This window comes from Podarcis cretensis (genome assembly GCF_951804945.1).
Source record: "Podarcis cretensis genome assembly, chromosome: 7".
NCBI classification, from domain to species: domain Eukaryota; kingdom Metazoa; phylum Chordata; class Lepidosauria; order Squamata; family Lacertidae; genus Podarcis; species Podarcis cretensis.
Genome location: NC_137176.1, coordinates 90565329 through 90579682, shown reverse-complemented (window position 1 = coordinate 90579682; position 14354 = coordinate 90565329). Strand labels below are relative to the sequence as shown.

The following is a 14354-nucleotide window of genomic DNA, read 5'->3' as shown; positions in this document are numbered from 1 at the left end:
ATTAAAACCTGCACATCTTGTGTAACTTAAACACCAAGGCAAACAGGAAACAATTTTTATATTCATATATGTATTCAAATGAAATCAAGGTGTAGTGTTCCATGAGCCAGAAGCTCTGCATTACTTAATCCAGCTGTTAAAGGTGTCATGGGCTTTGAAGACACTCGAACTTGAACCGGCCCTTTGAGGGTGACCAAACTGCTGATGCGGCCCCCGATGAATTTGAGTTTGACACCCCTGCTTTAAAGCTACTGAAGGTAATGGGGCCCTTTATATGTGACATTTTAGGGAGCAGTCTAGCAGACAGCGCCCATTACTTACGGTACATCAGATGTCAGCAAACTTTTTCAGCAGGGGGCCGGTCCACTGTCCCTCAGACCTTGGGTGGGGGTCGGACTATATTTTAGGGGGGAAATGAACAAATTCCTATGCCCCACAAATAACCCAGAGATGCATCTTAAATAAAAGCACACATTCTACTCATGTAAAAACATCAGGCAGGCCCCACAAAAAAACCAGAGGTGCATTTTAAATAAAAGGACACATTCTACTCGTGTAAAAACATGCTGATTCCCGGACGCCCCGGATTTAGAAGGCGATTGGGCCAGATTCAGCCCCCGGGCCTTAGTTTGCCTAGCCATGACTTACATCACAAAACACCAAAAAAAATTCCTTCCAGTAGCACCTTAAAGTTACCAACTAAGTTAGTTCTTGGTATGAGCTTTCGTGTGCATGCACACTTCTTCAGATAAAATGAAACAGAAGTTTCCAGACCCTTCTATATAGTGAGAAGGTGGGGAGGGGTATTACTCAGAAGGGTGGTGGGAATGGGTGATTGGCAGATAGCTGTGATGAGCCTGTTGACGACTCTTAACGTCTTACAGGAAAAAGCAAGGGGTGAGAAGGTGAAAAATGGCTTTGTCATGTATAATGAGATAAGAATCCATTATACATCTCATTATACATGACAAAGCCATTTTTCACCTTCTCACCCCTTGCTTTTTCCTGTAAGACCCATTGCAGTCGTTAAGAGTCGTCAACAGGCTCATCACAGCTATCTGCCAATCACCCAATCCCACCACCCTTCTGAGTAATACCCCTCCCCACCTTCTCACTATATAGAAGGGTCTGGTGACTTCTGTTTCAGTGTATCTGAAGAAGTGTGCATGCACACGAAAGCTCATACCAAGAACTAACTTAGTTGGTCTTTAAGGTGCTACTGGAAGGAATTTTTTTTGTTTTGACTATGGCAGACCAACACGGCTACCTATCTGTAATCACAAAACACCGTTGCTGTATGTAGGTTTTATTTTATTTGTTTTTCTCTCTTATATGTTGGAAATGTACATCCAGCCCCCCCTTTAATTTTTTTGGCCCCCAAGAGAGTGGGGCCCTAAGCTATAGCTTGTTTATGTTATTGTATTTTAGTGTTCTGTTGGAAGCCGACCAGAGTGGCTGGGGAAACCCAGCCAGATGGGCCGGGTATAAATAATAAATTATTATTATTCTAGCTCATGCGTAAATCCGGCACTGCTGCCAGGGCGCATTATGGAAAGCTTTCATTTCTGGTCAAAACGCACTTGGGCAGCAAGAAACGAAAGAGAAATGCGAAGCCCAGGAGGTGGGTTTGGGGAGGAACAACAAAATTAGAAAAAAGCTTTGCAGCCTCCGCCAAGCCGCCTTGGATTTGAGGAGAAGCTACACGTGGGTTGATCTCATCCGGCCCCTCCGACGGTTTATAAGCAGCTTGCGCCTAAATTGCTGCGCGCTGCGCATCTGCTGCAAGACGGAACCGTCGCTTGGTCCGCTGTTTTCATTCTATATTTTTGCAACCCAGCGCAAGAGTTTTCGCAGCTCCTCCGCCCCGGAGGTCGGATCCTTTTTTTTTGCAAAAAAAAAAGATAAGGGAAAAAAAGGAAGCGCGGACAAGACTGCATCCAAGATGAAGGCGTCTTTTGCAATCCTCCTGGCCGCATGTCTCTGCGTGCAAAGAGGTGAGGCCCTTCCATTTTCACGAGACAGGACGCGTTTAGGGTTCTGACCCCCCCCCCCAAAAAAATACAAAATTAAGTTTTTCTCCCCCCGTCTCCCCGCCCAATATCAATTTAGGTTATGTTTAAGGATGCCCGTTAGCTGCTAGCAGGCGTAGCTGCCGCGCCTGCCTTTATCTCTGCAAAGCGGGGGGAGGATGGCTTGCTTTTGCGTCTGGTTTGCGAAAATGGGCGCACGTTAGAAGAGCGCAACGTACGCCGCGATCCTAAACCTCTGGGAGGGAGCGCCGCTGGATTGCACAGGAATTTATTCTGGGTAGTCGTGGCTTAGGGTTGCGCTCAATCCTAAGGGTGCCGCCCTGACTCCATTTGCCTGGGATTGTCCTGCGGTTCTGTGCGCGCGTTCAATGAGAAAGGAGGCCCATCGGGCACACTTGGGTCGGCTTTCGATTCAATGTGCGCGTGAAACAGTGTGGCCTAGTGGTTAGAGTGGTGGGTTAGGATCCTGGAGACCAGAGTTGGGGAGGAAGGGTGGGATGCGGATTGGGCCGGAAGCAAAAGAGTAGGCAGGAAAAGCCCCCTCTGACGTCAGACACGTCTACCTGTGGTGATGAGCAGGGAGGCACTCGGCACATGCTCAGAGACGTGCTTGGTACAAGGGCTTTGCAAGAGTCGGGGGAGGGGCGGCTGCTGGGAATGGTACCAGGATCTCACCCCCCCCCTCCCATGGCGGCACTCCTGGAATGTCATTTTTGGATGGAGATGGAGAAGGGGCTGAGTTAATTTTAATCTGATGTATTCTTTTGATTTTATTGCTTTATCTTTCTGTAAACTCTTGCATGCATGGGAGCAGGGCCTGGAACAGAAGGTGGCAACCCCTACAGAGTGCAAAAAAAAAATTCATGGGGGAAGGGGAAGCAGTCCACGAGGTCTTTCCCACCCCCTTTGTCTGAGGGTCTGGATCTTTGCCAAGGCCTCTTGCAAGCGCTGGAAGAAAACTCCGGGTTTTGTGGTCGCTCCCATTGTGGTGCTGTGGAATTTTTCTGGCATGATGTAAAAGCTGGGATGGTATGGAATGGGAAGGAATGCCCTCCAGCTGTTTTCGGACTACAACTCCCATGATCCCTAGCTAACAGGACCAGTGGTCAGGGATGCTGGGAATTGTAGTCCGTCACTGAATTAAACCGATGTGTCAGAGATGCATCAGAGCAGTATTTTAGAGCGGAAACATTTATGGTTTTTTCTTCTTCTTCCGGCAATGCGAGTTCCAGGATTCTGTGGCTCAGTGCCTGTCCCCGCTAGTCCTTTGCGACGGGTAAAATCCTGCAGATCCTTTTTGGGCTGCTGGCACCATCCCCTTTCCCTCTCCGTGAATATCCCTTCCCCATCCCCCAAGTGATTTATGCCCTATTCAAAACAGCATTGTAAAAAACCCAGAGAGCATGAAAACCAAGCCTGTACTTCCCACAAGCCCTGACTTGCCTTTTCCTACTGTTAAAAAGCTTTTGCGTTTCAATAACCCAATTACCTGTAGTCCTTCAGTCATTCTGGTCCTTCCTGGTGGAGAGGATATGCATGGCTAGCAGTAGCCACTATGGCTTACCTGCTTACAAGTTTTTCCACAGGCATCTGCATGGCCATTGTGAGAACAGGATCCTGGAGTCCCGGAGGGGTAATGGCCGGATCCAGCAGGCTCTGCTTACATGCTTACGTTCCGTAATTGAATGAACAGCTGTAGAGTTGTATCTCAAGAGGAATCGGGTTCCTCTGGCGAACAATGGAAGTATTCTGTATTTATTTTATTTTCAGGTCCTGGCAAGCCTGCCTCTCTCGGTTTACACGGAAGCCAGAGGGAGGCCTTTTGGAAACTGCATTCCTTAACTAGGCAAAGAGGATGAAGACGGGGGAGATTACCTACCATCAGGGAACGCGGGTGGCGCTGTGGGTTAAACCACAGAGCCTAGGACTTGCCTATCAGAAGGTCGGCGGTTCGAATCCCCGCGACGGGGTGAGCTCCCGTTGCTCGGTCCCTGCTCCTGCCAACCTAGCAGTTCGAAAGCACGTCAAAGTAGATAAATAGGTACCACTCCAGTGGGAAGGTAAACGACATTTCCATGTGCTGCTCTGGTTCGCCAGAAGCGGCTTAGTCATGCTGGCCATATGACCCGGAAGCTGTACGCCGGCTCCCTCAGCTAATAAAGCGAGATGTGCGCTGCAACCCCAGAGTTGGTCACGACTGGACCTAATGGTCAGGGGTCCCCTTACCTTCACTTACCTAACATCACTTACCTGCTCATTGAGGAACGCCAGGTTACCTATGAAATTAGTTTGAGATTAAGACCCACCGTTCCTTCCAAGGGTGCCCAGAGATTCAGGTCTCTTAATTTTGATCTGTGATCAGGAAAATGATTCACAGATGGTATTCAACTCTTGAGTAGGCTTGCTAAAAGGAACCTTGGAAAGAGAAAAAGGGAAGTCATTGATATATTGAGGATGTAAAAGGAGTACTTTAAATTGTAAAATAGAATGTGTGTGTGAAAGTGAAACAAGAGGAAAGCACTGGTGTGGTGTAATAATAATAATAATAATAATAATAATAATAATAATAATAATAATAATAAATAATAATAAATTTATTATTTGTACCCTGCCCATCTGGCTGGGTTTCCCCAGCCACTCTGGGCGGCTTCCAACAAAGACCAAAAATACACTAAAATGTCACACATTAAAAACTTCCCTGAACAGGGCTGCCTTCAGATGTCTTCTAAATGTCAGATAGTTGTTTATCTCTTTGACATCTGATGGGAGGGCGTTCCACAGGGCAGGCGCCACCACCGAGAAGGCTCTCTGCCTGGTTCCCTGTAGCTTTGCTTCTCGCAATGAGGGAACCGCCAGAAGGCCCTCGGATCTGGACCTCAGTGTCCAGGCTGAACGATGGGGGGTGGAGACGCTCCTTCAGATATACTGGGCCGAGGCCATTTAGGGCTTTAAAGGTCAGCACCAACACTTTGAATGGTGCTCGGAAACGTACTGAGAGCCGATGTAGGTCTTTCAAGACTGGTGTTATGTGGTCTCGGAGGCCATTCCCAGTCACCAGTCCAGCTGCTGCATTCTGAATTAGTTGTAGTTTCCTGGTCACCTTCAAAGGTAGCCCCACGTAGAGCGCATTGCAGTAGTCCAAGCGGGAGATAACCAGAGCGAGCACTGCTATGGCGAGACAGTCTACGGGCAGGGAGGGTCTCATCCTGGGTACCAGATGGAGCTGGGAGACAGCTGCTCTGGACACAGAATTGACCTGTGTAAAGAACGTCGGGGCTTGATGGCGCATGGGGCGTAGTTTTGGACACCAGTCACATGCCGCGCACCTTCTTCCCCCGAGACAGTTTAGCAGAACTGGGAGGTAATAAGGGGAAAGTATAATAGTTTACTAGACAGGGGTAGAAACCACAGAAGCAGCATCTGTGCTGCCTGCCAGATGTTGCTGAAATTCCTCTCATCATCCCTGCCCATGCTAGCAGTCTACAGTATCTGGGGGGCACCAGGTTGCCAAAGCCTGGTACCTATAGTCTCTGTCTACCTGCTCCATCCACTCCATTCTGCCCCCCCTCCAAGTCTCTCAACTTTCCATACCATTGAGTTACTAATGGTGTGGTTTTGGGGGGTTCCCCCTCCCCTTACCTTTGTTTCCCCACTGCAGATTTTTGCCACCACAGTAGAAGGGAAGAGGTCAGCAAACTTTTCCAGCCATGGGCTGGTCCACTGTCCCTAAGACCATTTGGGGGCCAGACTATATATATATATATATATATATATATATATATATATATATATATATAGGGGGGGGGGTGAATGAATTCCTATGCCCCACAAATAACCCGGAGGTGGATTTTAAATAAAAGGACACTATACACATTTAAAAAACATGCTGATTCCCGGATTGTCCATGGGCCGGATTGAGAAGGCAATTGGGCCAGATCCGGCTCCCGGGCCTTAATTTGCCTACCCTTGGTTTTGAGGAGATGTCACCCCTCCCATATCCAAGAATCTCCTGACGAGTCTGCTGATTCTCCAGAGAGGAGGAGCAGCTCCAGCATCAAGTCTGTCAGTCAGTCAGTGTGTCGGAGAGAGAGAGACTGAGTGTTAGAGATCGTGTGTAGAGATAAGGTTGCTGCTAAGAGCAGCTGCAGACACTCAGTGTAGCATTCATTTATGCTTAGACCTATTTAGCTCTGTATCTAGTTTTGTATTATAGTTGTAGTTATAGAATAAAAGAAGATATTCTACAGAGCTGCTCTCCGAGTCGTTTATACACTGCTAGACTCTGCTGTGCGATGACTGTATTGTGGAAGTGAATCCGGTGCTCACAACTCCAAGCTGTGAGTCCACAGCACTTTGACCTGTTCCAGTTAAAGAAGGTGGTCTCTGGAAGTGCTACCCAGCTCGCCTAGCCCAGTCGGGGTTGAAGTGCATGAGTCCAGTTGGTGACACTGGCTCAAGGGCGATGCTGACAGGTCTAGGGCACCATTTTTCACCCCAAAGGAAAGGGTTGTTATTGTTCATTTCATATCTATGCCACTTTAGATTTTAAAGGGGGAAAAAAATCCCAAAAGTGGTTTGCATTACATTAAAACATCAAATAAAACAATCTAGAATAAAACTCAAGGTTCAAGGAAAATATTTCAGTGGCATTTTGCCCCCCCCCTTTTATCTACCTACTTAATTTATAGAGCTGCCCCTTGGCGGACATAATCTAGGTGTGTGGTGTAGTGGTTAGCGTGTTGGACTAGGAGCTGGGAGATCAGGATTCAAATCCCCACTCCGCTATGAAACTCACTGCGGGACCTTGGAGTGAGTCACAGCCTCTTCACTTGCAGGGTCGTTGTCGGGATTAAGTGGGAAAGGGGTGAACTATGTACTCCTTGGAGATAAATGCAGTGAATAAGCTCTTCTGCTCACCTGCCTAAGAAAACTGGAGGGACCAGCCACAATTGGGCCCTCACCAGTTGCAAAATGCACCTGGCTAATTTTGAACGCTGCTTGTGGGTCAGTGGTGCATTTCTGGTGATATATTTTGGCAATCAGGGTGGATAAAAATAAATGATTTTTTTAAAAAAATAATAAATTTGATTTTTCCTAATTTAAATTGGATTTTTAAAATAAAATGCTTTTGGAGTAAAAATCTTCCTAAAGATAGTTTTCTATTTAAGTTCCATTATAGTCGAAAGGCTATTCATAAGAAATAAGGAGTTAGTTTTTCATGTATGTTAAAACTCAGTCTGTTGTTTTTTTAATTGTTTAACCACCTCAGTTAACAAACATGAATACTATAATGTTATTGTTTTAGTTAAATAAATTGTTATTAAGGAAATGATTATTTTTCTCCTCCCAATAAAAGCACAGCATAAAAGTTGTCAAATGCAAAGTTAACTTATTAAACCTCACAACAATTACCTAATTATCTGTCTATGTATTTATAATAGTATAACCAAATCAGTAATTTTTGATAGAACTGTAAAAACTACTCTGAAAATTTATTCTTCCAAAAACGAAACCTTCATCTGGTTGTAAATATTAAGACGATGCCAGCAAGAATGAATCTTTCTGTAAAAAAAAAAAGAAAAAAAAAGATTTAAATCAAATCTTATGGACTAGTGATTTAAATCGATTTGATTTTTAATCAAATCCACCCTGGCTGGAAGGGGAAGTTAAAAAGGTGTATAAACGTTAGAACAGTTGAGTGGGTTGTGGGATGAGTGAAAGCGCCTACAGCAGGCATAGGCAAACTCCGGCCCTCCAGATGTTTTGGCACTACAACTCCCATCATCCCTAGCTAACAGGACCAGTGGTCAGGGATGATGGGAATTGTAGTCCCAAACATCTGGAGGGCCGGAGTTTACCTGTGCCTGGCCTACAGTTTCATCGTGGGTTTGCTTACTCAGACGTAAGCCCTGGCAACGAGAGGATATGGCCGAGCTGGAAGCGGGAAACTGTTGTGTCTAATTTTGGGGACGGTTTTAACTGTTTTTCAGCTTCGTCGCTGGTGTGCTGGTACTGCGAAGGAGCGGAATCGAATTGGGGCTGCTGGAGGTGGCAGATTTGCTCTGATTCAGAAACCTCTTGTGCCACCGTCTACGTTGGTGCAGGAATGGGTAGGTGTATTTAATTTTTTATTTTAAATAATTTTTATTGATTTTAACATATAAATTATAAAATGTACCACAAAACTTATCACTTATATAATCTTTTTAGACTTCCATCAGCACCTCTGATGATCCACTTCTTAGGCATTTCTTAACTTTATATTGCCTTTACATCTCTTTACAAATCATCCTTCCCCTTCTCTATTTTTGCAATACTTCCAATAATGCTCCTCACAGAACTTCTTGCAACCCTACAAACGTCGTCTGATCTTCACAAATACTTTCAAATAGTCTGTAAATTTACTCCAGTCTTCCATGAATTTCTGGTCCTGCCGGTTTCGAATCCTTTCTGTTAGTTTATCTAGTTCTGCATAGTCCATTAACTTCGTCCTCCATTCTTCAGTTGTCGGTAATTCTTCTCGCTTCCATTTTTGGGCCAATAATATTCTTGCTGCTGTTATTGCATATAAAAAGAGCTTATATTCCTTTCTATTTATATAACTCCCAACAATGCCCAATAAGAATGCTTCTGGTTTCTTTATAAATGTATATTTTAACATTTTTTTATCTCATTATATATCTCCCAGAAGCATTTCACCTTTTTACATTCCCACCACATGTGATAAAATGATCCCTCTTTTTCTTTACATTTCCAACATTTATTGCTGACTTTATACATTTTCGCTAATATACCATCTTGTTGTTGTTGTTTAGTCGTTTAGTCGTGTCCGCCTCTTTGTGACTCCCTGGACCAGAGCACGCCAGGCACTCCTGTCTTCCACTGCCTCCCGCAGTTTGGTCAAACTCACGTTGGTAGCTTCGAGAACACTGTCCCACCATCTCATCCTCTGTCGTCCCCTTCTCCTTGTGCCCTCCATCTTTCCCAACATCAGGGTCTTTTCCAGGGAGTCTTCTCTTCTCATGAGGTGGCCAAAGTCTTGGAGCCTCAGCTTCAGGATCTGTCCTTCCAGTGAGCACTCAGGGCTGATTTCCTTCAGAATGGAGAGATTTGATCTTCTTGCAGTCCATGGGACTCTCAAGAGTCTCCCACAGCACCAGAATTCAAAAGCATCCATTCTTTGGCGATCAGCCTTCTTTATGGTCCAGCTCTCACTTCCATACATCACTACTGGGAAAACCATGGCTTTAACTATACGGACCTTTGTTGGCAAGGTGATGTCTCTGCTTTTTAAGACGCATATACCATCTACAGATGTAATATACCATCTATACATCATGTATAGATGGTATATATGTATAGATGTATTACATGTATAGATGGTATATATCTATATATCTATACCATCTATACATGTAATGTACCATCTATACATCATTTTCATCACATTTTCTTTTTAGGGCATTGCATGCAGTAAATTTTAAACCACCTTTCCATAATTTTACCAAATCGCTCAGCTGTATATTATACCCAAAATCTTTGGCCCAGTGGATCATAACCGACTGAACCTCCTTGTCCTTCAAATGCCATTCAAGTAGAAATTTATACATTTTCATCAAATCCTTTTTCCTTAGGAGTAGGTGTATTTTAAACTAGGGGCACGAGGGTTGCTTTACCAGGCAAGGAAATTCTTGGGTTAATAGACTGTGGGGTTTCCTGTCTTTTGCTACAATCAGCCTTCATCACTTGATGGATAGGAAACACTCTCCCGATGGAGACCAAAAGCCCATCCAGTCTGGGATAGGGGTCTTGGCTTATTTTGGCTGGCATAGGTCGACCTGTCAAGTCCAAGGGACACTGGTCTAAACCACGGAGCCTCTTGGGCTTGCTGATCGGAAGGTTGGCGGTTTGAGTCCCCACAATGGAGTGAGCTCCCATTGCTCTGTTCCAGCTCCTGCCAACCTAGTAGTTAGAAAGCACACTGGTGCGAGTAGATAAATAGGTATCGCTGCAGAGGGAAGGTAAACGGTGTTTCCTTGTGTTCTGGTTTAAGCCACGGTGTTCCGTTGCACCAGAAGCGGTTTAGTCCTGCTGGCCACATGACCTGGAAAGCTGTCTGTGGACAAACGCCGGCTCCCTCGGCCTGAAAGTGAGATGTGCGCCGCAACCCCATAGTCGCATTTGACTGGACTTAACCATCCAGGGGTCCTTTATCTTTTACCTGTCAAGCACCCCACATGTTGTGTGGTGACAGTTTCAGCAGGGTTCAACCAGTGTCAGAAACTCAGATATACACTCTAATAGCCAAATGGCACCTTATACCTGGGTTACGGTTGCCACAATGGAATGTCTAGGTGCCACCTTTTCACAATGAAGCTGCTGCTTCTTAAAAGCTTCCCTAAACAGTTGTCTTTTAAAAGTAAAATAGTTGTTTATTGCCTTGACATCTGCTGGGAGGGCGTTCCACAGGGCAGGCGCCACCACCGAGAAGGCCCTCTGCCTGGTTCCCTGTAGCTTTGCTTCTCGCAGTGAGGGAACCGCCAGAAGGCCCTCGGAGCTGGACCTCATGACCCGGAAGCTGTACGCCGGCTCCCTCGGCCAATAAAGCGAGATGAGCGCCGCAACCCCAGAGTCGGCCACGACTAGACCTGATGGTCAGGGGTCCCTTTACCTTTATCCTATCTCCGCCCAGTCTCCTCTTTTCCAGGCTAAACATACCCGGCTCCTTCAACCGTTCCTCATAAGGCTTGGTTTCCAGACCCTCTTGGTCACCCTCCTCTGCACACATTCTAGCTTGTCAATATCCTTCTCAAATTGTGGCACCCAGAACTGGACCCAGGACTCCAGGTGTGGTCTTTCCAAGACAGAATAGAGTAGGACTGTGACGTCCCTTGATCTAGACACTAGGCTTCTATTGATGCTTCATCACACTGCTGACTCACCTTAGGCTTGTGGTCCACCCAGTGGCGTAGCGTGGGAGGTGCAGGGGGGCCAGCCGCACCGGGCGCAACATTTTTTTGGGGGGGCGTGCTCGCACTCGCAGCTCTCTGCCCCTACCTGGCTCACTCACTCTCTCTCACTGCAGTGTTGGCTGTGTGAATCCGATCCGAGCTGCCAGGCCGCCGCCCACTGTGGAGGGGGAGGGTGCCAGGCGTGCGTTGCGGTGCGGAGCGGAGAGAGAGCGAGGGAGGGACTATCTGGGGGAGGGACAGTGCAGCGGCCGCCCAGCGCAGCGCTGAGCGCGGGAGAGAACCACACCCGACCAGCCCAGGCAGCAGCAAGAAGAAGCTGGCAGCGGCGGCAGGTTAGGGGTTAGGGGCGCAAATTACTTGCCTTGCCCCGGGTTAGGGGGCGCAAATTACTTGCCTTGCCCCGGGTGCTGACAACCCACGCTACTCCGCTGGGTCCACCAAGACCCCTAGATCCTTTTCACATGCATTGCTAGTAAGCCAGGTGCCCTCCATCTTATATTAGTGCAGCTGGTGCAGAACCTGACATTTGCCCCTATTGAAATCTGTTTTATTGGTTACGGCGCAGCTATCCTATCTTGAATCCCAATTATGTCCTACCTGCTATTAGCTACCCTACCCAGTTTGCTGTCTCTCCTGGTATGTCCCACGGAGGACCTTATGGTCTTCAAACAAAAACAACTTGGAGGTCCCGGGCCACAAGGAGGTCAGGCTGGCTTCAACCAGAACCAGGGCTTTTTCGGACGTGGCCCTGATCTGGTAGAACGCTCTGTCACAAGAGACTAGGGCCCTGCGGGACTTGACATCTTTCCGCAGGGCCTGCAAGACAGAGCTGTTCCACCAGGCCTTTGGCCAAGGCACAGTCTGACTCTCTCCTTTGGTAATCCTCATAGCATTAATTGCCATTAATTTGATTCTGAATTGCTTTTAGAATGAATTGCTTTTAGAATGCATTTCAATTGATTGATTGTGATTTCATGTACCGTATTTTCACACCATAAGACGCACCTAGTTTTTAGAAGGGGAATGCAAGAAAAAAATATTTTTAAAGGGAGCGCTGAGCAGAGCCTGTATGCATCCCAGGCTGTGCTCAGCGCTCCCTTTCATGAGCCGTGTGGAGCGTGTGTGCAGCGCTTGCAGACTTTTCCCCAGAAGGGAGAAGCCCCCCAAGAGCCGCACACATTCTCCACGCGGCTAGTGAAAGGGAGTGCGGATCTTGGGGGCTTTTCCGGGAGGTGGGGGAAGGGACTGAGGGGCTGCCCTCTGTCCCTTCCCCCACTTCCCACAAGAGCCATGCGCGTCAGTTCCTCCTCCCTCCTCGGGGAAAAGCCTGCAAGAGCCGCGAGGAGCGTGTGTGCTGCTCTTGGGGGCTTTCCCCACCTGCCTCCCGCCTGCATTCACTCCGTAAGACCGACACACATTTCCCTTTACTTTTTAGTAGGGAAAAAGTGTGTCTTACGGAGCGAAAAATACGGTAAACTGTGTTACTTTTACTGTTGTTAGCTGCTCTGAGCTTGGCTTCGGCTGGGGATGGTGGGATATAAATAAACTATTATTATTATTTATTATTATTATTGATGGGTATCCCCTCTGTTGACTCGATTCCTTCCTTCCAGCTGGTTATTCGTCGCAGTCCATCACCAAAGGCTGTGTTCCGGTTTGCCCACAAATGGGGGTCAACCTTGGCTTCGTAGCCACGTCCGTCAGCTGCTGTTCGTCTTTCTTATGTAACATCAACGGAGCCAGCAGCGTCAAAACAAACCACCTGATCTTGGCTGCTGGGATCGCCGCCAGTTTCTTCTACCTCTTTGGACCCAGGCTGTGATTTTTTGAGAAATATTTGCACGCAGAAGGAGTCTGCTCAGTCTTCTCCGCCGAGAAGCCCCAAAATAATCTGTTTTTCAACGGCATATAATTCCATTGCTTTTTAACCCAAATGAATCTGTGTCTCTGGACTTTGTATTGGTCTTAAGAGGAGAGAAACCTTTTCCACTTATCTTTTTTTGGGGGGTGGGGAAGGGAGTGGGGGGGGGAATGAGATGTTTTGTATGGCAACACTGCCCCCCTGAGGCTGCTGGGGTTTTTGCACACCTTGGTGAGGAGCTGCAGTTTGTTGGGGGAATAATTTTGCACGAAATAGAAGCCAAAAACTCCACTGAACAAAATATTCCTAATCCCTATGGGGGATTAGGGCCTTAAACTGTGGGCCTTAAACTGTGTTTTCCACTTGATGGCTCACCAGGAGGCAAAATCGACTGGGGGTGGGGGTAACCCCTCGGATGAAATCTTTTTTTTTTGTATATTCTGAATTTAGATACAATTTTTTTCTTGTCACATTTCACATAAAGAGCAATGTGACATGCACGAAGCGTTTGGATTCGGAGCAGGGATTTGGTTTTTTTGTTTTGCCTGTTAACATTTTACATTAAAAAGTGAACACTGTCTAGACAGTTTTACAAGCCATGTGGGTTTTCAACATGCGGTTCTCTTGTGCTTTCTGAACTTTAATAAATACATTTTGGTTTTTACTTTACTTCATTACCCCCTCTTCTGTTTTCCTGTCACAACATGCCTCCAGTTGCATGTCGTGTGTTTTCCTGAAATAACTTATGTTATTAATTACTTACCCTTCACTGTTAGGTTCCAGGGTGGATTACAACATTAATGTACGGTTTTGAAAACAATCACAAAAATAAGTTGGGTCCTAAAAACAATACACCTCAAGTGTCAAAAGCCATGATCTCCCACATTTCATAGAACCAGAATTGTAGAGTTGGAACAGGCAGGCAGGCAAGAGTCCTCTGTTCAAACTCCCTGCCATGAAGGAATCTCAGCTAGATCGTTAGGAAGAACTTCGAAATCACGGTCTGGCAATATCTTAAAGGTAAAGGTAAAGGTACCCCTGCCCGTACGGGCCAGTCTTGACAGACTCTGGGGTTGTGCGCCCATCTCACTTAAGAGGCCGGGGGCCAGCGCTGTCCGGAGACACTTCCGGGTCACGTGGCCAGCGTGACATCGCTGCTCTGGCGAGCCAGAGCCGCACACGGAAACGCCGTTTACCTTCCCGCTGGTAAGCGGTCCCTATTTATCTACTTGCACCCGGAGGTGCTTTCGAACTGCTAGGTTGGCAGGCGCTGGGACCGAGCAGCGGGAGCGCACCCCGCCGCAGGGATTCGAACCGCCGACCTTTCGATCGGCAAACCCTAGGCGCTGAGGCTTTAACCCACAGCGCCACCTGCGTCCCAGGGCAATATCTTAGGACCAACCAAATGTCACAACTTGGTTGCCAGCTATTGCCTTGTCCAGTTTGTGTGTGTGTGTGTGTGTGTGTGTGTGAGAAAGAGGGAGGGAAAGC

The 14354-nt window shown here is 46.9% G+C and overlaps 1 protein-coding gene across 1 annotated transcript; it reads left to right on the top strand.

Annotated features, from left to right (window-relative positions):
• Positions 1-1723: 1723 nt before the first annotated feature.
• On the top strand, positions 1724-13532 carry LOC307220549 (lymphocyte antigen 6E-like). Its single transcript, XM_079984570.1, has 3 exons — positions 1724-1994; positions 8021-8140; positions 12616-13532. The coding sequence occupies exons 1-3, from the start codon at positions 1943-1945 to the stop codon at positions 12822-12824; spliced, it is 381 nt and encodes a 126-aa protein (XP_079840696.1). The 5' UTR covers positions 1724-1942; the 3' UTR covers positions 12825-13532.
• Positions 13533-14354: the final 822 nt, after the last annotated feature.